At 44.9% G+C, this 27,322-nt stretch overlaps 1 protein-coding gene across 6 annotated transcripts in view; it reads right to left on the bottom strand.

Moving 5' to 3' along the window:
• Positions 1-27,322, bottom strand: part of LOC116942318 (contactin-2-like) — a 132,609-nt gene that overhangs the window by 35,302 nt on the left and 69,985 nt on the right. For all 6 annotated transcript variants that reach the window (XM_032954052.2, XM_076066948.1, XM_032954069.2 and 3 more), the window contains 5 exons: positions 19,428-19,557; positions 17,352-17,521; positions 11,708-11,803; positions 4,803-5,018; positions 3,314-3,416 (listed from right to left, as the gene is read on the bottom strand). In XM_032954052.2, coding sequence (XP_032809943.1) covers positions 3,314-3,416; positions 4,803-5,018; positions 11,708-11,803; positions 17,352-17,521; positions 19,428-19,557 — 715 coding nt within the window. The remainder of the gene's footprint in view (positions 1-3,313; positions 3,417-4,802; positions 5,019-11,707; positions 11,804-17,351; positions 17,522-19,427; positions 19,558-27,322) is intronic.

The raw sequence follows: 27,322 nt of genomic DNA, 5'->3' as shown, positions 1-27,322 counted from the left end.
CTTTCCAGACTGTACACCATGCAAAAATTATAGAAACACTGTTTTTTTTTGGGGGGGGGGGGAGCTCAATAATGCATTTTTTTATTGCACGGCAAGTGAGCTGTGACGTCAAATCTGTCATGTGACCCGTGTGCGGAAGCGTAACGGAGTGTGCCTGCTAAAGTGCCATACAAATGTGTTGCAGGTCTAAGGCGTTCTTTGCGCAGCATTGGTTTATTTGAGTCGTTTACTGCCGTACGCAACCTGAAAGTTGTGTGTGTCTAACACGCGCACGTTTGTGTGTGGGGGTAGCGGTAGTGTAGTGGTTAGCGCTACGCTGCGCTACAAATCCGGTGACCCGAGTTCGATTCCCGCTCACGGCCAACACCGGTGGCAATTATTTAAACCGGTCCTGGGCCTCCCCTAGGTCGACTCAGCCTCAAACGAGTAACTGGTTCTATAGAACTACATAAGTGAGTGGTGGTGATGTTGATGTGTTGTTTGCATGACAATTCTTGAGGAAAAAATAAAAACACTTCTATGCATAATCATGATGGTGGTAACAATATTGACAATCATCCTTACTTGTTTTGATGATGATTTATTAATGAGATGATGACAGTAATGATCCAATGATTGATAAGGATGGATTTATTGACTGATCAACAATGATGGTTTAAATAAGACCTAATTTGTGATTAGGATCATGTCGATAATAATTATATTAATTGGTCACGATGGTGATGATGGTGACAATGATGATGCTAATCTACCAACTGAACAACTCTGTTGACCACAACACACTCATCGGTGTACAATGTAGCAATGTTGAGACGAGTTATTCTGCCCGTGTCCCCATCATAGAATCTGTTAAATGATGAGAAAAACCATCCTAACAGAAAAGTAGTGTGGGCCCATAAAACCTTAGGTAAAAGAAATAAACGTACAGAAAAGTGTCCAAAAAGTATGGGGCATGATGCAAAACCACCAGCAGCTCTGTAAACATTTCATCTGAGCGAATGTGATCGACTGACAGCAGCAGTGAGACTCTAGCAACCCAATGCTGCCAAGCGGCGCACCCCCTTATCAAGTTGACGTGATGTGACAAGGCAGAGGGTAAAAAAAAAACTACTACAGGAGCTCAGGCAGAGGAGCTACGATCTCATTCAGGAATGTTGGCGATAACCACACTTGTTCCAGTGTGACCTTTACACCGCACATCTCCAATGCACACAACAGACACAAGTTGATTAAGACTCAGTGCTGACCTTAGGTGGCCTTAAGACTGTAATGAGACGACTATAATAGAGAGGGGAACTACGCAGAACACCGTCTGCTCTTGAACTCTCCATGCAATTAACATTCGCAGTCTGCAGTGCTTGACTGGCCAAAAGCTGCCACATATATTTCCATTAACGTGGCATTTACTGCACATCCCATTATGTTAATGTACAAAGTGATCACAGGCTTGGGCATAAGAAAAGAATGTCAAACATCGAAATGGTGACTTAGTCTCCATATGTGCTTTGGTGGTTAGAACTGAATCGTAATGAACATACCCATGGCACTAGACGTGAAGAGATTATGTTGATCTTCTTTCCCACCGTACGTAGCCAACCATGCTAGATCGCAGCATGTATTAGTTTCTAACAGACAGATATTCCCAATTAAGTTTATTGACTGCCCGAGGAAGTGCTATTGGCGAGTGCCTATGAAGGCCAGCAGTGCACACAATGTTTGGATGGCACCACATTAACCTGGCCCACCTTTATGTCTTTAAATGCCTAATTATCAACGGCAAAGGGCCAACATACTAATTTATGGGCCAAGTTGACCTAGGGGAGGCCTGAAGCCTGGTTAAAGATTCCAGTTGCCACTTGTGTTGTACGTGGGTAGGAATGGAATACAGGTTCAGTAATTTGAATTGGAGCGTGAGGCACCATTACACCACCATTCCCCAGCCTCGCATGCTGGCAGATGGCAAAGTGCAGATTAAAAAAGGCAGGGAGAGCATTCTTGCGAATTGTGCTATGTTTCACCTCCGCAGGGCTTTGCCATACCTTTGGATTTATTGAGCTTACTGCCTAATTTAAAAGAGTCGGCTTACACGTGCTACACATGTCGTGCTTTAATTGATCGGGGGGGTCTCGGGAACCCAGGCCACGTGTCTCTAATTGAACGCAGATGACATCGTACACCTCACATTCTCTATTAATTTCCTTCAATTAGTTTCCTCGCGTTATTTCCTCTAATCAGTGGCGACTGCAGCTAAGCCTGCGCCAATATTTCATTAAGCACTGTTTGAAATGGCCTCCATCCCCTGCATGCCGAGGCTAATGATCCCAACAGTAGAATCCCAACGGCGTGATGCGATCTTTATCGTAACAATACGAACGTAGACCGAGATCGGGCCGAATAACGGAGTAGTTAGAGAACTTTGCTTCCACGTTCATATTTGCGGCTCGACTCGGCCAATCATACTTCAGAGCACGAATAAACGAGTATGGCTTTGGAAGGTCATCATCCACGGGAGACACTGGCCCTCACCATACGAATGAGAACATTCAGGGCTGCCATTGGAGATGAGTACCTCCCCCCACTGCTTCTTTTAGCAGATACTTCAACATCGTCTATAACTTTACATTGCTCCCCCGGCACTTCCGGTTAGCACGGTTGGCAACGTACGGTGCGACAGAAGTTCAACATCCATACGTAAACCAAGGCCAGACACGCCAATGAAATTAGGAAGCGCAATTGAACAAAGGACGCATGAACTTGGTATCGCAAAAAGTTTCCCAAGACAACCAAAAACATCTGAGCGTTTTTTTCTTCTTCTCAGGGCAATGATATTGATTTGGGTACACATGGAACAACCCCTGTATAGTGTGACATGGTTGCATGCTTAAGATAAACTTAGTATTGGACATGGTTTGAAAAAATAGGAGTTTTTAAACTCCTCTGAAATTGCAATACACCCCCAGGGGCAATTATACCATCAGGCTTTCCATTGCTGCAGTGGCATTGCAGAAAAGGCCATGCCAGCAAAATCTGTCATCCTTTAAGGAGACGTAACATTGGAGCGACGCTCAGGACAGCAACGACAAAAACAACAACAAACGCCGCTCGCCACCAAGCGGCGGCGACGTCACCACGGCACGAGTGCCACGCTAGGTGCACCATGCTAGGTGGGACAGCGATACCACGGGCTGGGAAGGCCGGGATGGACGCGAGATCGTGCACCCTTCACTCTCCGTCGCACCTCTGATTAGCACGGTCGGCTACGTACGGTGCGAAAGACGTCCAACGCACATGCGCGCATACAGGAGAGACTCACTTCCCAAGAGCGAAGCACTCGAGGCGTAGGTTATCTCCCTTGAGCACCACCGTTTCCGCCGGTAGCTTCACCTCGATGCGCGGCAGCAAGCTCATCATGGGGGCTGCAGAGCGAGAGGAGGGAACGATGTCAGATGGCCACGTGCTCTTCTTGCGACGAGCTCGCGTGTCGAGTCGCCGGGAACGGTCGAAGCACATCGCCTGTCGTTTTTGCCTCAATAGTTGGCGACAAAGACATGAGCACATTTTCACAAGTAATAATAAAAAAAGAATGAGAATGGCAATTTCCCAGCAAATGAGTGGGTGCTGTGTGTTGCTCACTGCTCGTTGTTTTAGGCCTTTGGGCATGTGCTGAGTAACCATGCTAAAACTACTAAAATTTGTGTAAACTACCTCCTGTCATTAAGAAAAATATAACACAATTGTTATGACATACTTTCAAATATCGATTTTTTTTTTTTGGGAGAACTTATCAACGTGTTTTTAAAATCTACAGTTCTTTCCCAATACACTGCTGGATGAAAGGCTTCCCACGCTGCATCGGTCGTGGACATTGTTTGACCATACTTCACCGTGCTTGTCAATGACGGTTTATGAAGGCAGTTGCCCAGGATCGGTTCAGATTTCACTCGCCACCGATTTTAGCCACAGCTGGCCGGTAATTAGATTCAGGTCGCCGGGTTCAAAGCGCAGCGAGCTAACTAATGCGACTCCACTGCCCCATCAACACGTTGATGCTTTTAAAATGTGAGCATGTGTGAAGTTATGGGGGTCAAGCTGGCATGGGGGGGGGGGTGGGGGTAAAGAAGGTTATAAATTGCGAGGTCAAATGCAAATAGAATTGCCAACACCCCCCAACCCACCACACTCTATCAAAAAGCTAATGGAGGCAGCTGCTCGCACGTCTATCGATGTCTCTATGCCCTATGTGGTGTATTGCCAACTTAATGTGTTGTGCTACGAGTGCTGGATTACAGGCACCAATTCCACCGTGCTCACTCCACAGCAACCCAAGTGAGGACTTGCGGGGTTAATTCACGTATTGAGCATTAGCATATCTTCGAGAAAGATTTCACCACGCATTACTGGAAACATCATCTGGAGATGAAGCGGTGCATTTCATCTGGTCTCCAAATCCCTTATTGTATGGCACTTTGCTTTCTCATTGGTCGTTGGTCCTGCACGCGTCTGCGAATCACCAAATACCTGTATGGGACTTTCTGGACACGCCCAGTTGCATGTCTGACCCAATGCTCGGGAACAGGACGGCTATTTCCAGCACAAAACTCAGCTCGCATTTGCCTTCCCTATTGAAGCAAAAGATTGAGAGAACATTTGGTGAACACGTGGCCTTATACCCAGGACGACCACGCTTCGGGGTCACGGACGGCCACTTAAAACCTTTGCTCCGAACCGCGGAGGCTTAAGCGGAATACCTGCAGCGCATCCCGAACGCGCGTCAAGGAGAGCGAGGCGCCCCCAAAACTCACAGTCACGCCGTATCTCGAGGGCCGCGAAGGCGCTGAAGATGTTGACGTTGGGGCTGTGGCGGCCGAGCGTGCTGCGCAAGAGGCAGGCGTAGCGCCCGGCGTCGCTGGCCTCAACCCGCGCGATGTACAGGTTGCCCGTCTGCTGCGACACGAAGCGCCGCTCGTCCTGTGGCACCAGCTCCGGGAACTCGTTGAGCAGCCACTGGTACTCGACGTCTGCAACAGCCGCGGCACAACACAATGCCACACCGCACCACGCATGTGTGTGTATGTAGGATTTGCCAAAGACTAGTACCAGCGGCGTCAAGATTGACCTCTGTCGAGGAGGCTCGTAAAGGACGCCACTGGGCGGTTGGAGACAGCCACCCGAGCGGAGCGCCGGGTGGCTAAAATGCAGCAAGTTAGCACAGTAGGGGCTACAGCTGGTGCATCTGCCAGTCATCTCATTCAGTCAACCCATGGCACCTGGGTCTGTCCCGTGACTTCCTTCCAGCGAGCATTCGACACTTCACGTTGCCTGAAACTACACCTGGTCTGGCACAGGTACCGTGGTGACGTCACCGTCACTTAGTGGCGAATGGCGGGTATTGGTATCGATATGTAGGACTTCTTTTGCACTGTACATAGCCGACTGGTGGCCACACCACAACAGGACAAGAGATGGCGCACCGATAAAGGACACTCCGAGAGACGACACCGCAACATGACACCACCGTGTTCCTGAACATAAGGCAGATCTGAAACACAATAGGACCAATACCTCGGCCGTGGCTGATCATTGTTTTAATGTGGTGGGCTCACACGGAATTTATATCTCTAAGACGAAGGTACTTTGCAAACCCACTGGCTATCAACAAAGATTCGTTCATGAAGCCATCCATATATACAGACACAGACACAATTTCAACCGAGAAGATGGGTACAAACTTAGCAATCATTGGAAGGAAGTTATCAACCAGTTTAAGTCATAACTGCTGTGGTGTTTTCATCCTACCACCTTCTGATGTTAGTTGTTATATTTGGCTCTCCGATTTTACATTAATAGGTTACATTTCTCACACCAACACAGCCACCTCGCGCGACGACCTCAACGTGCGGCGGCTCTTCGATCTCCCATTAACATGCTAATCTCTCACATTAACATGCTAATCTCTCACATTAACATGCTAATCTCTCACATTAACATAGCCACCTCAGCGCACTCGCCATGGAGGCCGCTCACCAATCTGACATTATCATGCTAATTTTTACCTGGCAGCCCTTTTAATTGGTGGAAACCTACCACCTTCACGGTCGCTGCCCATCACTACATTAACATAAGCTGCCCCGCCCATGCTGATGAAATTTGGCTACGCCCATTTTAAACCTTTATAAACAGTTTGCCTTTAGAAGCTAACCTCCTTTTCCTGATGACGACTGCTTGTGTTGCGATCGAAACGTCGTAGTTTTTTGTTATTTTTGTTATTTTATTTGAACCTATCTACGTGACTTTACCGAAAGACCCAAAGAATATGCCACCACGGTATGGTAGTAGGGTTTTTATTTACTTGGGAATTGTCCTTATATATATATCATTAATGTACAGTGTTATTGGATACATGAATAATGCTATATAAAATTAAACCATTCTTCTAATTATGGGCCACCATAGAGATGAGACCAAGAGACGACTTGACACCACCAGACTACTTACAGTACCAAGAGATGGCACCACACCAGGAGAAGTTCACATCTCAATTAGTTCCAATTTGTGGGAAGTCAACAATGGTTGTCCCATTGAGTGACTGCCCTCATTCATAGTAATCAGGAATTCCCACCACTGGCATAAGCTAAAACTAGAACGTCCACTCTCCCCAACTTTGGCTACAATCTCCTAATTCAAGAAAATTGCAAAGTAGAAAAGGTGCAATCGAATCACTCCCAATATGTCCAATCTCAGAACCTAAGCAGGGTTTGAGCCTGGCTAGTCATTGAATTGTAGACTGCCTGGAAATAGCACGTGTCATTAGGCTCGGCCTATGAGGTGGTCAGGAAATATTCGTATAGCAATGGATTCAATCCATTTTTCTGGAGCTTAAGAGTGTTATCTTTTTGTATGCATGGGTTTTCTTCAGCTCTTCTATTTTCCTCCCACATTCCACAAAAAAAAACACCAATGAATGAAACTGGCAAAATATCTTCATAGAGCCTTGAGACTCAGTGAGAATTTTACAGTTAAATAAATGGTATTATTTGCACATTTTAAACTGCTCATATTTATCTATTCATTTTTATCCAAAAAATTGTGGGCACTTTTGTCAATTACAGTTTTACAGATGGGGATCAAAATGAAATGATTAAGAGACTGTGTAAATGCATAGCCATGTGGAAAAGGAGAAGGGATCACGTGACTAAATTTGCACGCAAAAGACGGGTGACAGATGTAACCACCTGTTTCTGTTATGGAACTCTCACGCAGTGCACTGCTTACACTGCGACTCCTCCATAAAAGGTTTATCGCAAAGTCATACGATGATAAACGGCTTTTACCCGCAACCATAAAGCTCGGCTCTTCACGATGAGATTCGTTTTTTTATTATCTGTGGAGAAAATGTAAGTAAATCGCATAAAGATGTCCGTGCCGTGTGTCAGAGGCAGTCTTCTGATGTGCGGTATTCTATACTCAAACACAAAGTCATCTTCAAAAGGAAGAAGCTTAAAATGTTTCTGTGGATTTGCCCACATTTAATGCACACATAACCATAACAAGGGTTCGAAAAGCAATTGCACATAGCTCAAAAGCCTTATTATAGACCATTCCTGGTAAATCTACATACTTAACATTACACTAATATAAAATCCTGGTCACAAGAATGATCCATTAATGTATTTTACATTTCCTTATTTGTGACATTTTTCTCCTCTGAAAAAAATAAAATTTGTAACTTAGCATTTTTCAGTGTTTCCTGTTCACAATTCTCTACAGGTTGAGTACATTACACCGCCATGCCTCGCAAGCGATGTGTTGTCTCAATGGGCGACTATATCGCTGAAGAGCTACCGACTGAGCCACCTACCAGTGGACCTAGCCAGTTAACCAGAAACCCACCCGTACCAATACCCAAATATTTACCAACTGACACACGTAAAAACACCCATCCACCTACCTGCCTGTATACACATGTAACTTCCCACTCAATGGCAAACCTACCTACATTACAAAATAAACAAGCAGGCAATATGTCTTCCCACATATCTACTTACCTACACATCCTCCCATTCAAACACTCAACCACCCACCTAGCTATCTGTTCGTCTATCTACTACACCCAATTATCTATTCACTACCTCCATCATCAACCTACCTACCTACCTACATACCTATCCTCCCATTGAAATACCCAACTACCCACCTGCCTACCTAACTAAATAAACATAACTACCCATTCACCGCCCTACCTACCCATTATCCAAACAGCCATCCACTCACAAATCTGCTTACCTACTTTTCACACACAAATACAGTAAAACCTTGGATTGCGAGTAACTTGGTCTGCGAGTGTTTTGCAAGACGAGCAAAAATTTTAAGTAAATATTAATTTGATAAACGAGCGAGGTCTTGCAATACGAGCAGTGTACGTGTACGCTTTGTCCCGAGCGTCACGTGATCACAACTGATATACGAGTGCTTTGATATACGAGTGCTTTGGATTACAAACACGTTTCCAGAACGAATTGTGCTCGCAATCCAAGGTTTTACTATACCTACTTACTGAGACACTCACACATCTATCTCCCGGCTACCTTTGAATAACTCACACGAAGACACAATTATATTGCGATTGCTAGAATGCTGCCAACTTTCATTTGCATTACGCTCACAACAAAATCCTCTGAAGAATGAAAACGTCGATTTTGCTATCTGAGAATTAGAGACACTACTGTGTGCGAGGTCGGTCACTTTGTTATTCACAAGTCCAATCGGTGCATCTCGGCACAAAAACACGACCGGAGGATTGGACGCAGGGGGGACAGATAAGACTCGTATAATCCACACGCGCCGCCCTATTTGGCACAAAAACACAGCATTTGTAAATAAAGAGCCATTTGCAACCATGCCTCGTAGTCTCCTGAATCAAATTTATACACAATGACCCAATATAATTCCTCGAGACGACAGAGAACAGCCGCTTGCTACTGCTGCTGCAAATGTACGAGGCCCCTACAGACTATTTTTTAATACCAAAACCTCTTTCCCAGACGAGGTAGGGAAATAAATTTAGCTGGTGGTCAGACTCTTCCGCAGGTCATTTCGTGATACCCCTCTCCCCGCCCTCCCGCCGTTTTAACGACCCCTGCCAAGAGATGATTGCGTGGTGTGCATTAAATGCGGCAGACGACACCCAGTGAACGTGGCCAAGGATATCACTGCAGTTATTGGCCACCTCCATATCTCTCTTATCCAGCTATTTCTTCACAAAAAGATTGCATTTTTTTATCATTGGCAGCTGTGACGAGAAAAAAAAACACATTTATGTCAATCCTAGTGCAGTAAAGGGGGGGGGGAAGTAGAATTAGTTTCCTGTAGCTGTACTGTTCGCTGCCTGAAATAAAAGCAATATAACATGACCAATTGAATTCTATAGTTTGACTCGCTCAACTTATTGCGGGTCAAGTGTTAATTAGATTTCTGTATTTTTAAACAGGTTTTTCTTGGTTACGCAACAGTCGCTGTTCCACGGAATAACTCGTCGCGACTGTAGGAATGTAGAATCCCCACCACCGGATGGGGGATTTTTCTCTCCAACTACTAATTTTACCATTTTTTGCTTCGTTTTATTTGTTCAGCAAAAGCATGATCTGTGCGTCAGTGTTGATATTCTATAAAGGATCCTGACTTGGGGGGGGGGGGGAGTTTCATCCAAATCCTCATGAACGCGTAATGGGGCCTGCGACACGGCCAAGTGGAAGCACGTTTCACCGCTTTTTGTTGCAAAGGTTCGCAGTTGTAAAAAGCAGAGTGTAGCCGCCCTGCTTATTACTGCAGGCTGTAATAACCGCTGTGAGACGACGAGCCGTCCGCTTCGCAGTGGGTGCCGGCATCAGGGTCCAAATTTTGTACTTTGGAAAATTACCCGCAAATTACTCAGTTGGGAAATCACTCAATTTGGAAATCACTCAATTGGGATATACATACCAATCACTACCCCCCTACTGACAGACGTGTGAATAACAGAAGCCGAACTCTCACTACAATCAACACAAGTGGCTCTCGGAGGTGGACAGATGTGGCACTCGTGATCGAATTGGGAACGTCCAGTATACGTCGTTGAAAAGTGCAGGGTACAATAACCCATTTATCACGCGCGCCAGTGAACACTCAATAACGTGCAATATTGTTCCGGCATGACGCTCTCTGGGGATACTGGCAGACGTGGATTCCAAAGCATATTACTGAACTTGTCGCAAGTCTCGACCTTCAACAACAAGCCGCGGTTCGAACAACAGCAGGTGACAGTGAGCGATTCTCCATGGGGCAGGGCGCGAGTCGAGGCTCCTCTATATTTTACTTCCCAGTGCGTTTCAGAATGGAGCTATAAATTATTACGAGGCCAGCCCTGGTGAACTTAGGACCAAGTGGAAGGATCTGGAATTTATTTTGGAGCCCTATGTCATGACTGATAGTGGGAGTACATTCATGTGTGGTTTCGAAAACCGGAAGTGCTCATGACAAAAGGGGTTCGAGACAATCATCGGTGAGAATCAGTTGGAAGTTTTTCATTTTTGCCAATCTTTATGGCTTAAAGAAACTACATAGCATCTTTAAAATCCTTCGCAAGGGAAAGACCCAGGTTTAACCTGCTAGACCACAGTACCAAGTGCTGTTATTGAGCACCTACTGCAGGGATATGTTCATCAATACTCCTGGCCGCTTTCGCCTCCCGTGAAATATTTACACCACGCATTCGCAATTCATTTTGGGCCAAGGCTGCCGAGGAGATGCCCACGTTCTGCATTGCCGTTCTGTATCACCATTAAAAATGTAGCACGCGTCTATGTTATTGTAGCAGTGGGTTTAATAGCTGAGACACTGCTATACGTAGAATCAGTCGATGAGCAGGCAGCGTGAGCTGGGGTAAAGTGTGGGTACTCCAACCTCTACCGAAGTGCTTGATAAGCATGGGAGAGTTGGCCAAATGCCCTCGCTGGAGGGGCTCTCTCAATCTTCCTCTAGTGGAGGCCATTCCAGCAGTAATGGTGTGAGCAATTACTTATTTCAGTTACGTATTTATGAGTTACTTATTTTACGTACGGATTTATCCAGCAAAGGCCTCAATGAGTCTTCGGACTCTTTTACAAGAGGGTTCGGTGCGTTGGGTTTTTATTTGAAGATAGTTTCAGCCAACGAACAATATACAAGTGGGAGGAAACTGGAGCGCCCGGAGAAAACTCACGTGCGCGAGGGCAGCAAAACTCTTAGATGGAAACCAACTGGACATCTTTGACAAAAGAGCTTTATAGCTCATCGCATTCCTCCAGTATTAATATTCTGATTCTGAAGGTAGTAAGAGAATGGCAAATTAGTCCACTTGCCGTGCCGCCTACTCCTGGCGAGCCAGGGTTTGGCATCTGCACGAGTATGTACGTTGAACGCCTTTGCACCATACGCAGTCAACCGTGCCAATCGGAGGCACGGGAATGGAGCATCACAACATTTGCGCGGCGGTCCAGCAACCCCCGCTGCCTCCACAGTGCTGGATTACAACAGGCCACGCGCGCGTAGCCACCGACCACACGGCAAGCAATTGCAAAGACGCGCACCGTTGTTACCAACACCATCAATCCCGCGCGCGCAGCACAGCGAGTGGCCATCTCACGTCAACCGCCACCGCCGCCGCCGCCCGGAAGTGACCACAACAACTCACCTGGGTAGTGGGACGGGGGGTTGCACAGCAGCACCAGGCTGTTCTGCAGCCGCACGCGCAGAGGGCCCCGCTCCTCCGATGGGAACCGGTCCAGATCTGGAGCGGCACGCGCAATTAACAAAAATTCACAGCTTGCAGCACCCACCGAAGGTGATGAATAGCAATGTTGCCGCACTCATTATTAGTTTGTTTTTTTGTTTCAATCAAAACCCCTGCACATAAAAAAAACAAAAAACACACAAAACATAAAATCATACACCGATGCCGGATGCATCATGTTTATCAGAGGTGTCCAACCCCATAAGTGTATATTAATTTTATATTAGAATTGACTGATTGCATTATTGTAATATATTTTCTATTTTAGGCTGTAATACTGCAAAACGAATTTTACCTCAAGCTGACGTGATGTTGCCCTTGGTGCCCACTTTACAGCAGACAACGAATGCCTTTCTGAAATTTCTGCAGTAACTAATTCGCTGTAAAATGTCCTGGCCATCAGTGGGAATTGAGGAGTCAATTGTATTACTAACGAGCTTATTTCTAACTGGCTCAGTGGAAAGGACACAGACGAACTACGGTAGTCTATCCCTGGGCAAGTAGGAGAAAAAAAACCCACCGAAGAATGAAATCATCACATTAATCGCACAATAGGTTAAGACTGTGTTAAGACTGTGTATCCCCGCTCAAATAAGCAAGTGTGGTGTTTTTTTTCTGTCGGTGGCTCTGGGCACATCCCCACATCAAAGTGCAGCTTCCCCGTAGCATAGCCACTTCCAAGATCCCACAACGTGGCACTGATTTTATCAACCCCATCGGGGTGATGAGCTCGGCTGACCGGTGTACAAAATTTGAACGGGCAATCTTCATCCGAAGCACCAAACAGCTGGATGTGTACATTCAAGATAAGTATTAACCGTTCGTTTAAATCAGGGGTGGGGAACGTCCGGCCCGCGGGCCGTATAAGGCCCACGAAATCATTTGGTTCTTGCCTTGCCAAGGCAACCGCAGGCGGGACTCGAAATTCAATAAATCTAGGAGCAAACCTGGAAAAGCAGTTGCGAGTAGCAACATCAATACCAGCTAACGTCACACGCCTCAGTACAGTAATTGAATTACCGTGAACATAACGACACCTGTTAGAGATAGCGACGGTGCCTCCTCCTCCTCCTCAGATTTCCCCCCCTACCCCCTCGCACACTCCTAGGGCCCGGCCCCTGGCCGCACTGGGCTGTTGGCTTTTCATTATCAAGTTCAGTTTTCCAACAGCGGTCGAGCCTGCTTCAACTCGCCTCGTTATTTCACCCTGGTCCGCCTTCATTCATTCATTCCCCTGGGTATACACGAACAAATGATGTTTCCCACTTAAGTTGTGACTCAAACTTGTGGTAACCCCACTTTTGTTTGACTCGTTTTTTTTTATGCCAAGCCCAACATTGCCACGCCCAACATTGCCACAAATGGACCACAACACCTTGGTGATCTCGTCAAGGAGCATAAACCATCACGCGAACTCCAGTCATCCTCGCAGCAGCAGCAGCAGCAGTTGGCTAGCCATCGAACAAAGATGATCACTCGCCTTCAGATGCGCTTCTGCTGCCGTCTGGAACGCTCTTCCTTCCGATATTAGGAAGCCACTGGAGCTACGCACTTTTTAAATAATCTAGATCGAAAACTAATTTCTTTCGAAACTGCTTTTCATGTTTAGATCGTTGTCCTTCCCCCGCACCTCCAACAAGCACGGTTGGCTACGTATGGTTGCGAAAGATTGTTCAACACACATACATTCCAGCTGTCTTTATTAGGCTCTTGAAATAATTTGCCCTAATCAATTTTCGTTGTTCAGCATGGGTCCCATGCCTACTTAATTAATTAGCTGTCGGGTGGATGAGGGTGCATGACACACATTTTACTGACATGGAAATCTGACCCAAAAATCTATTGCGAATCATACGTTCCATTGCTTCTTATAATGACTATGGTCCTCAGAAAATATTGTCATTAGGAAACAAATAAGGAGGTTGTATTCCATAACAGTGGTATTTTTAGCAGTGATGAACAGCTGACCCGATTTATCCAATGACAGGCACAGTCATAGATCCAAGCAGACAGCACTTAGTGTAATAATTCAGGAGAGGGAAACTTTGTTACGATGGTTACGACTGCAGAATGCCAAACAGGAGGAACCCGCAAGGTCACATTAGCCAGCGAGCTGAGGGGAATAGAACGTGGAGTAAGCCTTCCCCAAGGTGGAAAGATCTCGTTAGAATGGATTTAATTCATTAGATTTATTTTTTGGAGCGACCTTGCAGTGCGAATCTTGTTACGAAGGGAAATTTACTGAGGCGATGGAGTTTTGTTTGGTCTCAAGTAACCCTGTGGGAATCTGATGACGATTATGACAATATCGATGCTAATAATCATGAATATGATGACTGGCACTATTATAACTTGAAACCATGAAAAACTGAAAGCCATTTTTTTCCTGTTCGAATTACCAATGGCATGGCTCATCTCTGTGGCTAACCCTCGACCCATGGTGGAAATTTTACATTGCCATGGCAGGGTCCAGTCTCATCATAGGGCAACCGATGTTGATCCCACACTTTCATTTACACTCTAATTTGTATCTACTGTTTTTAAAAGCAGAAGGGTTGTGTACGTACACACGAAGCTGTGTTTCAAATGAAGTCCTTGGTAGACGACAAATTGTACAGAATGCAGCAGTAAGGGTGCTCACCCGAACCCCATCACCTGACCACATTTCTCCAGTTCACTTATCATCACACTTGCGACCGCTCTTGAAACGAGTAGAGTTTAAGAGCCTTCTACAAGTTTTTAAAGCCTTCCGTGGGCTGACACCACCATATATTCACGAGCTAATTCATCCGTTCACACCCCCTCAAGGTCGTTAAGATCTGCGTACCTCAATCCCGGCTGAGTTCTTGGGGTGAGTGGGCATTTGCTGTGTCTGCGCCTCGGTTGTGGAATTCCCTACATTTGGAAATTCGTTTAAAAGATAATAAGTCGCGTCGAAAAACCACATCTTCTTAATTCTGTTTATTTTATGTATCGCTCCTTCTCTCTTGGCCTTTCCTTAACGTTATTCTTAGAAGGCGCCTTCAGACATTAGTGGAAGGCACCTTACACATTTTTTAAAATTATTATTAATTTGAAGATAGGGTACAATAAAAAATTGTCTGTAAAGTCAAATGTGTAATGTATTATATTTCTTACCAATTTAAAATGAAACTCCCCTGATCTCCACAGAATGTCAATGTATAAAAAAAAAATCCGAACAGCACACACACATCATTCACATCTACAGCCTGAAAACAGATTTGGCCCTGGGCTGCATGGTATACTATAAATAATACGTGTGTCAAATTAAATGGAATAATTTCAAATCAGTCTCCTGCTTGAAACAATTACAGTGGCGGGTGTGACCCTGTGTGCTGCTACCGTCACCTTCTGCTCACACATTAGCCTATTGCCCTTGCACTGCACAACCTTGCAAATGTAGAGCTGTGAAAGCACCCGGCCACGTTTTACAAGGTTTGCATGCGAGTGCCTCATTTTCGTACGTACGTTTGTATGTATGTATGCAGAGCTTCTTTCGCACTGTACAAAGCCAATCATGCTAATCGGAGGTGCCGAGGAAGGACAAAACTCAGCACGAAAATCTGTTCTCAAGAAATTCGTTTTCAATCTTGGCGATTTAAAAGTGCATTGCTCCGGTAGCTTCTGAATAACGGACGGAAGTGCGTTCCAGACGCGCCGCAAAAGCGCATCTGGAAGCCCGGCGGATGCAGTGACAGCCAGGGCGCTCTGAAATCACTGCTCTGGGAATTATTGCGGCCACGCCATATCGCTCTCACGTCATCCTCATGATACCGCGGTGGTGTGTGCGATGGTGGATGCCTACATGCAGGCATGTATGGGACTCCACAAATAACAAATCAAGGATTTGTTACATCATTTCCAAATCATCTCATGCCCAATAACCAGAAACAACAGGCTGTATTGTTTGGGGTGGTGAATTCCTAACAAGAAATACATATTTATAAACCACAATTCCGAAGCTCAAGATTGAATTACGGTGCATAGCAACGCTGCCTTGTTATGAGCTGCATCTCAACCCTATGCAGCAGCACCACATGGCAGACAATCCCAAATTAGTACTGTAGCTACTCTGCAATACAGTATTGCTTCACCACACCTCCAGACCAATCAAGTTCCTTTAATTTCCATACGTGGCTTTATAACTTACACCAACACATTCCATCAATAACGCTGCCTTACATATATAACAGGCAACGTTTCAGGCGATGACCCTTCTTCATGGTTGGCGTTAACAAGGGCTGGAAACTGCACTCTACACCAAGGGGCCCAGTGAGAATTACATTTTTTTAAACGTTTACTGAGTAACAAGACAGACCCTTCAATGATCAAAAAGTATTACTAAATACGCTCTTTTGTATTAAAAGTTAAGATGTTGCCGGCACATTGCACTGCGATTTATTACATTGTATTCATGAAATTATGAATTATGCATACGAACCTCAGGGCAGGACCCATAATCCCCCGGCTCTCGCATAAACATTATATTATAATGTAAACAAACACTTTGCTCTTTTTCACCAATGGGTTTGAAGGATGGTGGCAAGTGTTGTTTTGTTAAACTATCCCCTTTAAAACTGAAAACTACTTACCTGCAGTACCTCTATTTAAATACACTATCGAAAAAATTATTTACACCCCTCTGTCAATCATGTTTCTCAGTGTGGATTTGTGAACACACTTTGTAAACAGTACATAAAATAGTACGCGTTTTCAATGCGCTGTTCATATTGTAACAAGCGTTTATACCAATGTTACTCTACAGAGTAGTGGGTCGCCGCTCCTCTTATCCGCATTGATACGAGCGGTATGTGGGGACGATGGCTTAATCGCAAAAAAAACCTATCTGCACAGATGTATACGGACAAGAGTTGTATTATCAAACAGGAGGAATTAACGGTGCAATGCATTTCATTTGTTAAATATCTGCAGGTTGTATGATCGTCATCGATTGATCCTGGCTGCAGACATTGGTAGCTCACAAATAATAATGAAGATAAGAGAGCAGCTTCACTGTATTTTGCATACCGTTTTGATAAATAAAGGACTTAAGTCGTGTAGGCAGTTTGAGCAGCTTTGGATAAGACTTGTTATGATCCTGCCCATACCCGAGCGTGGAGTGCATTCGCTTGTTCAGCTCTTCTGCATATTCGTCCTCGCTGCTGCTGCGCTTGGGCATGACGTGACAACAGAACGATCCGCGCCAGGTGGGTCACGGCATTTATGTGCACGGTGGGGACGGAGTCGCCAAAAATAAAAAAATTAAGAATTTGACTTCCGTTTATTCAGGACCCCAGGGTCCCGCCATGAGGTTCATTTGTTGTTTTGTAATATTTTGAGCATTAAAACATACAATTACAAGTGGTACAGTTTGGTCTTCATGGAAATAACAAGGCTTTGTTTAAAAAAAAAAACACCTCTATGGCGGGACAACGCTGCCCCTGAACTATAGCATTTCAAGGACACACTGGAACCACGATCCTTGAGCCTCCTCCCCCCATCACCGTCGCCCAGCTCCACTCACGGGCGAACTTTAGCGTGGCTTGTTTGCTGGCAAGGGTGCCAAAGCGGTTGGTGGCCAGGCACTGGAAGGTGCTCGCGTCCTGGTCCCTGTCTAGGTCCGAGATCACCAGGTTTCCGCCCTCCAGGCTGTATCTCTTATTCCACTTGATCTCCGTGCCATTGTGACGCCATCTACGATGCATTCGAAGAAAAAAATATATGAAAGTACGGCTCACGAAGACTGACAACTAGATTGTATGAATTTACAGACCAAGGATTTTCAAGGTCCAGTATTCTACCAATCAACCACCAGGTGCATGTAATATTAAAAAAAGCCAATCTACATTGAAATTGAGAAGACTGGTAAACGATTAAGAGTTTGATAAGCCCTGCAGTCGACCGTAGGACGACTGCTGTGCGAGTGACTGTTAAGGCCAAAATGACACAGGGGTACACATCAGCCTTCAGGCCACTATTCCAAACGAGACTCATGCTGGTCTCTTGAGTTCTTACCTGGTTAAACAACATAAGCTTGAAACTTAATCTCTTGCACTGACAATTCACCCACTGCATCAGGAATGAATTTAGGCTGAGCAGACCTAGGAATTGGCCCAGGATGCCAGGTTAATATTCAACCTGCCACTGTTACATGTGGCCAGAAATCAAACTCGGGTTTTCAAAAAAGGTAGTTGTGGTTGTGATGTCCAAACAATGAATTACTCCTAAGTATGGTTGAGTGTGGTTGAAATCCACACCTTTAATTGGAGGACACTCATATTGTATATAAAGCCATGCTATTTGTATGGCTGCAAACAACTTTAACCATAAGCGTGCAAGTTTATTTACGTGCAAAATACTCCAACGTAAGTGCACATAATGATGAGCTGATATTTTACAAAAGCCACCAACCCTATGTGCAAAACAGATGTATGCTTGCCCATTGGGGGACCCAAGCAGAATTTTTTTTGTGGTATGTCACATAACCACGAGCATGTATTGGAGACGCTAGAGAACTTCTCTTATCTACGGTGATATGGGAGACCGATATCGTGGATCCTATTATCCGCAGGGTGATCCGCAATTTTACTCCTCTTATCCCCGAGGGAGAGATTCACGGATGACCCCGCAAGTAATAGGGTTAATTTACCACGTGACTCCTTTTATCCACAAACAAATTGCCTGAAATAAGTTTTTAAAATGCATCAGAGGTCCTAGAAGTGCAGCGTGTTTGTACACGGGTGAACAGGTGGTGCGTCTACGACACGTCTCGTCTGTCTCTGTAACTGCATGTGAGCAACAGAAACGGAGATCGAGACACACACATACACACGGGGATACAGACACATGATAACACAATAACAAGGAGACATGCAAAACACACAGATATACAAAGACACACACGCAAAGGTGGAGATGTTACAGTACATTTCTTTTAACTTGTGTAGTGTACGTGTTTGTGAAGGGTGTATCTTGTCTTTCTGTCTCTCTTTGTCTTTTATCTTTCTGTGTGTCTTGGTGTGTCTCCGTGTCTGTATCCATTCCTCTGCGTCTGTCTTTTTGCGTGTGTTTCTATGTTTGTCTCTGCGTCTCCGTGTGTATTCAAGTCTCTGTTTCTCCAGTTTTTCTTTGTGCCCAGTCTCCAATTTTGTCTTTTTATCTCCACGTCTACGCGTATTCGTGTCGCCTCGTGATCATAGCGAGTGTCACCTGTGTCAAAAATCTAAGAGGAGGCCGCTTTGCTTTGCATTTTTGATAAAATCGCGGAGAACAGCAATCGGGTCATGGATAACGGAAGCTTTTGCAGACCCTACAGTTGCCCGAGCAAAACTTTAGGGCCTAGTATAATTTAAATTACTTAAAAGTGCGATTAGAATAAAATAATCTGTATTTTTTTTTTAAATAAGAAAACGAGTTCGAACTGACATTTGTTGCATCCATATTTTTTCATGAATCCAGGGCCCCTCCCCCTCCCTCCCCCCTCTGAGCTGCTTGGGAGTGGGAGGGGGGGGCCTAAAGTTTTGCTCGGTTTGCTTGGGCCTCAGCGCCGCGCCCGCCACCGCTCGTGGCCCTCGGCAGTGCCCCACAGCCCCCACGGTACCTGTACGTAGCGGGTGGATTTGACTTGGCAAGGCAGCGTAGGGTCACGGTTTTTTCCGGCGAATCCTCTGGATACAACGTGTCCGTCGGCTCCTCAAAGAATATCGGGCCAAACGGACCGATTTCTTCGACTGCACGCACGCACAAAGGGTACACGGAGTCACCTCGTTTATACCGTGCTTTTAGCCGGTTCCTACCTTCACAGCTATGTACTCACAGGCACGACCACACAAAAAGGGGTTCTCGTGTGACCAGCACCATGCCCATCTACCTACGTCTCCCCCTGTGCCGATGTGTTTTACAAATTCCACCCAGGCACTCATTTGTGGCCGAGTCAACTTAAAGAGAAGCTCAAAGGATGATGATTTCCATTCGTAGCATGCATACAATTCTTCAGCACCCCGAAGCACCTTACATCACACATCTCATCTCAACCATTGCAATGTCCTACCGCAGCGTTCATGACAGATGCAGGTATCAATAATCACTGATGTGCACGCCTGGTTATGGAAACCCATCCTCACTAGGATTGGATCAGAGTGCGTTTAACCACTACACCGCTATATCCCACAGACTGTTGGGGCTAGTGCTGTTAGCGAGCACCTATGAAGGCCCGCACAGCACACAAGGTGACCAGCACTATGGCCGACCGTCTTTATCTCCCCAATGCTGTCATCTACACACCGCTGGTTCATCTAATCGTCAACGGTGTTGGCCGTGAGCGCGAGCTGAACTTGGGTCGTTGGGTTCGCAGCGCAGCGCGCTAACTGCTACTCTACCGCTCCTCACCATAGCCTGAAATACACGCACATGTACTGTTCGTGCGCACGGACACACACACCACATTATCCTGCCGACCCTCGAATGTTAATGGTCATTTTGAATGTGTACTTTGCCCTATCATATAAGCTATGGCTTTAATTTCAAGAAATATCGGAGAAGGATAAGGCACAAATAGACACACACGAACAAGTGCACAGCAATCTATCCGCTTTTCTTTTGCGAGATTTTTCCAGTGAATTTGGCAAGGAAGCAAATGGTATTGCATGCGCAGATAGTGAGAGGTTAAAGATATAATTAATAACATCGGGGGCGCATATATAGCCGTACATGTGTAATCAATAAGAATAATATTTTTTTTCGATATTCCTACATCTGTTAAATGATAAGAAGCACATTTGTACAAAAAAAATTAACACGTAAGCTTCAGCAACCAATATTATTCACGGTCAAGTGTTTGGGTTAGATCTCGCAAATGTAAAAACGTGTCGTACACCCATCTCCACCCGACACAGACAATTAGTAAGGTTTGTTACGTGAACAAAACGTGGCAATGTACGACTCCTTTGGCACCACTGTGTGTGAGAAAGCGCAAAGCCACAAGGCTTACGATTGAGTCAGACATTTCACCGGTGATTACAACCAGCACAATCAGGGGATCGTCAAAATGATGGTATTGTTCAAGCAAAAATAATAATAATATCCATGCAGTCTGTTTAGCCTTGTGGACTGCATGAGTGAGGTTGGTGTTCGTCTGTATATATTAAGATTTGGCACAACACAATTGAAGGCTGTATGATGAACGCCGTGGCCACAACCATTTTGCCACAGATGACGTTAACAACACCACTGCAACAGATACTGTCTTTTTTTGTCTCGAAAATAAGCCCAGACCAGATGCCCACTATTGTTACGCAACTGAATCTGGGTCAAACCAAGGTCGCTGCAATGATAGCGCTGTGCATGGACAACTATGACACTGCTACCACACATGTACCTACACACGCGCACACATATTCTTGGTTCTTTCGGTAAAGTCACGTAGAAGGGAAACAATAAACTAATAAAAATATAAAACAATAAAATTCTCACGACATTTCGACTGCAACACAAGCAATCATCATCAGGTGTGAAAACCACAGCAAGAAAATTTGAAAAAAGTGGCGGTTATTTTAACGTTAGCACCACGGCGAGCGATTTGGAAGTTATTCAGATGGACGAGTCCATCTATGTTCGGAAAAGAGGGGGGAGACGAAAATAATGGATGCGGTCTGAAAGCCACCGTAAGCGTGAACAATCAATTAAGACCCAAAATGGTTTATCAAAACCTTCCAATGATTGCTAAGCCAGAATCCATCTTCTCGGTTGAAATTGTCTCTGTGTTTGTATATGTGGATAGCCTCATGAACGAATCTCTCATGGTAGCCAGATGGCTTGCAAAGAACCTCTGTCTTGGAGAAGTCAATGTCATGTGAGCCTACTGAATTATAACAGTGATCTGCCACGGCCGAGGTGTTGCTCCTACCGTGTTTTAGGTTTGCTTTGTGTTCACGAATGCAGTCCGAGACATGTCGTTTGATTTCAGGCAACTTAGTTTGAATCACATCTTTTACAGACGGAACCAGATCACGGATTTTATGTAATGTGTTGAATCGGACCTGGATCTTGCATAGCAATCATTGGAAGGATTTGATAAACCATTTCGGGTCTTAATTGATTGTTCACGCTTACGGTGGCTTTCAGACCACATCCATTATTTTCGTCTCCCCCCTCCTCTTTTCCGAACATAGATGGACTCGTCTATCTGAACAAACTGTCAAATCGCTCTCCGTGGTGCTAACGTTAAAAATAACCGCCACTTTTTTCAAATTTTCTTGCTGTGGTTTTCACACCTGATGATGATTGCTTGTGTTGCAGTCGAAACGTCGTGAGAATTGTATTGTTTATATTTTTATTATTTTATTGTTTCCCTTCTACGTGGTGACTTTACCAAAAGAACCAAGAATATGAATCACTGCAGTCACGAAAGCTTTAAATCAAAATTTACACGCGTACACCTTAATATACAGACCATTCACGGACAGAAAGCTGCATAGACCATTTAATTGAAAAATGGTCAACCGCTCAAAACATCTGTATTTAAATTAAACGTCGACATCCCTTACCCTGTTGTCTGTGGGACATCAATCCTGGTCCAATTAGTATGGGAGCGGACTCTTTCGTAAGACCAAGGCATATTCTTGGTTCTTTCGGTAAAGTCACGTTGAAGCGAAACAATAAAATAATAATATATATTAAACAATAAAATTCTCACGACGTTTTGACTGTACAGTCGAAACGTCGTGAGAATTTTATTGCTTTATATATATTTTATTATTTTATTGTTTCCCTTCAACGTGACTTTACCGAAAGAACCAAGAATATGAATCACTGCAGTCACGAAAGCTTTAAATCAAAATTTAAGACCAAGGCAATTAATCAAATTCAGCGGTAATCAGGCAAAGGCATTCCCTATTTATCACTCCGTAGCAGAAACACCAACGGACACGGTCTGTACGACCTAATTGGATGAGTTAGATGCTATTAACATCCTGGCCAGGTGAAGCATTGCTTTTGTATTGAATTTGTTAGCCAGGTTACAGTAGGTCACACAAAACAAATTTAATTTACGAGTATCGAGTGGCTATGTCCAACAAAGTCAAGGTGCTGTAGTGAAGTGGTAGATGCAAGTTAGGGAGAAAGGTGAATGAAAGAATGCATTGGAAGATGTATTATAAAATGCTACAGTGTAGTAAGAATGGCATTGAAGACATCGAATGGGAAGGCAGTTGGGTCATAGACAAAGGAGAAGAGGGAGGTCTTGAGCAAGACTTGAACAGATGGATGGCATCAGAAATATGGGCAACAAGGTGGATTGAATTCCAGACAACAGGCAGCAGAGCAAGAGGAGCAACCATCCAGTGAGCAGAGGTTAGCTGGTGGTGTCAATACAAGTCCTTGGATAATGGGGGCAGAGAGTATGAGTCGGGAGAGGTGAGGTGGGGGACAATTCAATGAATGATTTCATCACATGAAATCCAGACTCAGCTTATGCAACTCAGCCATCCCAAATCCCTCATCCGTGAACTCCAGCTGATCTAGATACACTCAAGCTGATCTAGAACTCCAGCTGATCTCGAATGCTGCTGCCAGACTCCTCACCCTCACCCGTAAATGAGACATTACCCCAATACTCCAATCACTCCCCAGGCTCCCAATCCAAAGCCGGATCAATTTCAATATCACCCCCACTATCTTCAAGATCCTCTCCATGGACTTCCCCCCTGCCTACACCTCTCCCCTCTCCCCAAATGCATTCTCCACTCTTGCAAACAAGACTCGACGTCGAAGCCTCCTGTCAACCTACGCTCAATTAAGAGGTCGCTCACTTGTCTCCTCATTCCATCCAGCCTTCTGTGCTGTCGACTCCCGGGCCTTGTTCAAGCCCAGGCTCAAGCCTTTCCCTTAATCTCTCGGCCTACAACCCGACTGCCTTTTGCAAAATAAATACGCCCAGTGTGTCTATACGCTGTCTTGAGATCCGGGTGCATAGTCACTACATAATTCAAAATGTTAAATCACACTATTAAAAATAATCTATACCTCGAGTTTCCTGACTGGATTTTGGCTGGGCACCTCTCCACCCCAGCAATACTATTGTTCGTGGCTACAGGCGGTTGCCACCGAAACTCTGCTGGGTAACTGGCCAATCGGGGTTTTCCATGGGACAAATAAACATTCAGTTGAAACGGTGAAAGAAGTTTGGAAGACGTGTAATTGACAGCGACACCAAAGGAGGCGTAGCAAACTACAAAAGACTGACACGGTTCACTTTGTGCTGGTACAAATCTAATTATTTTACCAGAATGTTCTATGAAGAATAAAGAAAACTCGCAATATATATTACATTGGCATTTTATAATATAAAATAGTGATTTACTTTTAGTGCTCCGAGTACAGGATTGTGAGAAGTGTATGGAAATGACAGGTATCTTAACTTTTTAAAGTATTAAAGCTTTCGTGACTGCATAAAATTACTCATTGGTTTTTTCGGTAAAGTCACGTATGTAGAAATACAATAAAATTATATTAAAACAAAAAACAATCACGTTTCGATCACAGTTGGAGGGGGGGAGGGGCCCCCTCCAACTGTATTTCCTATTTAAGCTTCTGTTCATCCCTCCGACCCCCCACCCCTCTCTCTCTCTGCCTTCCTGTCCGTCTTTCCTCCCTCCTTACCTCTTGGTGGACTTGTATATGTATTTCTACTGACCGTGTACCTCGTATGTTTCATTCTGTCTATGCTGGTATGTGCAATCCAAAGGTTGAACACGAAATTTAACACTCTTCTGAAATTCGTGGTCCGCCAGGAAGTGTCTGTGTTGTTGGCCTGACTGGATGTGCTTCACATAATGTTTTTCAGGTTTGTTGAATTCTCGTCTCTCATCTTTTTGTTGTATTTACCTCCGTGATTTGTTCTTGACACCTGATGAAGATCGCTTGCGTTGTGATCGAAACGTCTGATTGTTTTTTGTTTTTATATAATTTTATTGTATTTCTACATACGTTACTTTACCGAAAAAACTAATGAGTAATCTTAACTTTTTGTTGCAGAGAAACGGGTTCGCTACTTGTTATAAAATGATATATTTTTTTATTGAAAACAGTTATAGATCCATTATTATACAAGGAAATGAGTAGGAGGATCTGGGGATGTGGTAATACTTTCTGGTATGGGTGATAAGTGAAACACGAGTATACTTGATTTAAATAGCCCAACAGGAATCCGATACACACGGGAGGAGGATACATAGCAAGACTGAACGAATGCTAATTTGCTTATGGGTAATATAATTCAAAATATATTCACGAAGGAAATGTCAATGAAGTGAAAGTAAAGGGTGCTAACTACTGCATCACGACTCTCCACATAGTGGCACAGGTCGTGTATGCAACCTGTTACAATCTCGACGACCGTGGTTCAATTCCTGATCACGGACACACTTAAATACCACTGATATCCTGTATAGACTAACATAAGCCTATATGTATGGAAGCAAGAAGCACACTCCAGAATGGACAAGAATAATTGTTCACATGCGTCTGGCCATGCACACAGATGGAATATCTTTATCCAGCAGCAGCACCAGCAGAAACTCACAGTGAGAGATTACGTAGGAGGGCCGAATTGATTGTTGGACGAAGGGGAGAGGAAGGCTTTGGCAGAGGGTGTTCAGTGCCCATCACTTGACGGAGACTAAACACAGGGCTGTGCAATTGGAAGATGCCGATGCAGAACAACTGGGCTGATCCATCAGCTTGAATTACGTGCATGTCAGAACAAATGCACCGCAGATGCGGTTGTGCAAGTGTGCATCGGCAGGTCAAGGGCACTAAGAATCCAGAGGCTGGATTCTTAGTACCAGCCAGGGGCATCAGAGAGCTCACACTTCCTGCCTTCTGCTAGATCCCACTAATGTTGCATGGGCAACACCTGACCTCCAAGAACCCCTATTAAGGTCTCATCACCACTGCCTGGATTCACATTCACATTCGTCACAGACGTGGGTGCCACTTCAGGGGTGCCGCGGAGGCGAGATGTTAACTCCCTCGCCTGGTGTGCAGGAGGTCGTGGGTTCGATCCAGACCCTGACGCCTGTTTATTTGTAGTTTGCAGGCCTCTCCCCGTGGTCTCGTGGATTTTTCTCTGTGTTCTCCGATTATTCCCTCCACATTTTAAAACATGCGTTTCGAGTATTTGGCTGCTATACATTTCCATATAAGCCACTTCGTTGAGCTACCATTTGTGGCCAGGTCGCTTCAGCTACAGTGAGGGAGAAAAAGTATTTGATCCCCTGCTGATTTTGTCCGTTTGCCCACTGACAAAGAAATGATCAGTCTATAATTTTAATGGTAGGTTTATTTGAACGGTGAGAGACAGAATAACAACAAAAAAATCCTGAAAAACGCATGTCAAAAATTTTATGAATTGATTTGCATTTTAATGATGGAAATAAGTATTTGACCCCTTCTCAATCAGAAAGATTTCTGGCTCCCAGGTGTCTTTTATACAGGTAACGAGCTGAGATTAGGAGCACAATCTTAAAGGGAGTGCTCCTAATCTCAGCTTGTTACCTGTATAAAAGACACCTGTCTACAGAAGCAATCAATCAATCAGATTCCAAACTCTCCACCATGGCCAAGACCAAAAAGCTCTCCAAGGATGTCAGGGACAAGATTGTAGACCTACACAAGGCTGGAATGGGCTACAAGACCATTGCCAAGCAGCTTGGTGAGAAGGTGACAACAGTTGGTGCGATTATTCGCAAATGGAAGAAACACACAAAAGAACTGTCAATCTCCCTCGGCCTGGGGCTCCATGTAAGATCTCACCTCGTGGAGTTGCAATGATCATGAGAACGGTGAGGAATCAGCCCAGAACTACACAGGAGGATCTTGTCAATGATCTCAAGGCAGCTGGGACCATAGTCACCAAGAAAACAATTGGTAACACACTACGCCGTGAAGGACTGAAATCCTGCAGCACCCGCAAGGTCCCCCTGTTCAAGAAAGCACATATATACATGCCCGTCTGAAGTTTGCCAATGAACATCTGAATGATTCAGAGGACAACTGGGTAAAAGTGTTGTGGTTAGATGAGACCAAAATGGAGCTCTTTGGCATCAACTCAACTCGCCGTGTTTGGAGGAGGAGGAATGCTGCCTATGACCCCAAGAACACCATCCCCACCGTCAAACATGGAGGTGGAAACATTATGCTTTGGGGGTGTTTTTCTGCTAGGGGGACAGGACAATTTCACCGCATCAAAGGGACGATGGACGGGGCCATGTACCATCAAATCTTGGGTGAGAACCTCCTTCCCTCAGCCAGGGCATTGAAAATGGGTCGTGGATGGGTATTCCAGCATGACAATGACCCAAAACACACGGCCAAGGCAACAAAGGAGTGGCTCAGGAAAAAGTACATTAAGGTCCTGAAGTGGCCTAGCCAGTCTCCAGACCTTAATTCCATAGAAAATCTGTGGAGGGAGCTGAAGGTTCAAGTTGCCAAACGTCA

Source organism: Petromyzon marinus, chromosome 14, assembly GCF_048934315.1.
Source record: "Petromyzon marinus isolate PM22_M1 ecotype Great Lakes invasive population chromosome 14, UKy_Petmar_22M1.pri1.0, whole genome shotgun sequence".
NCBI classification, from domain to species: domain Eukaryota; kingdom Metazoa; phylum Chordata; class Hyperoartia; order Petromyzontiformes; family Petromyzontidae; genus Petromyzon; species Petromyzon marinus.
Note: the sequence above shows the minus strand (reverse complement) of the source record. Positions and strands in the feature narration are given on the sequence as shown.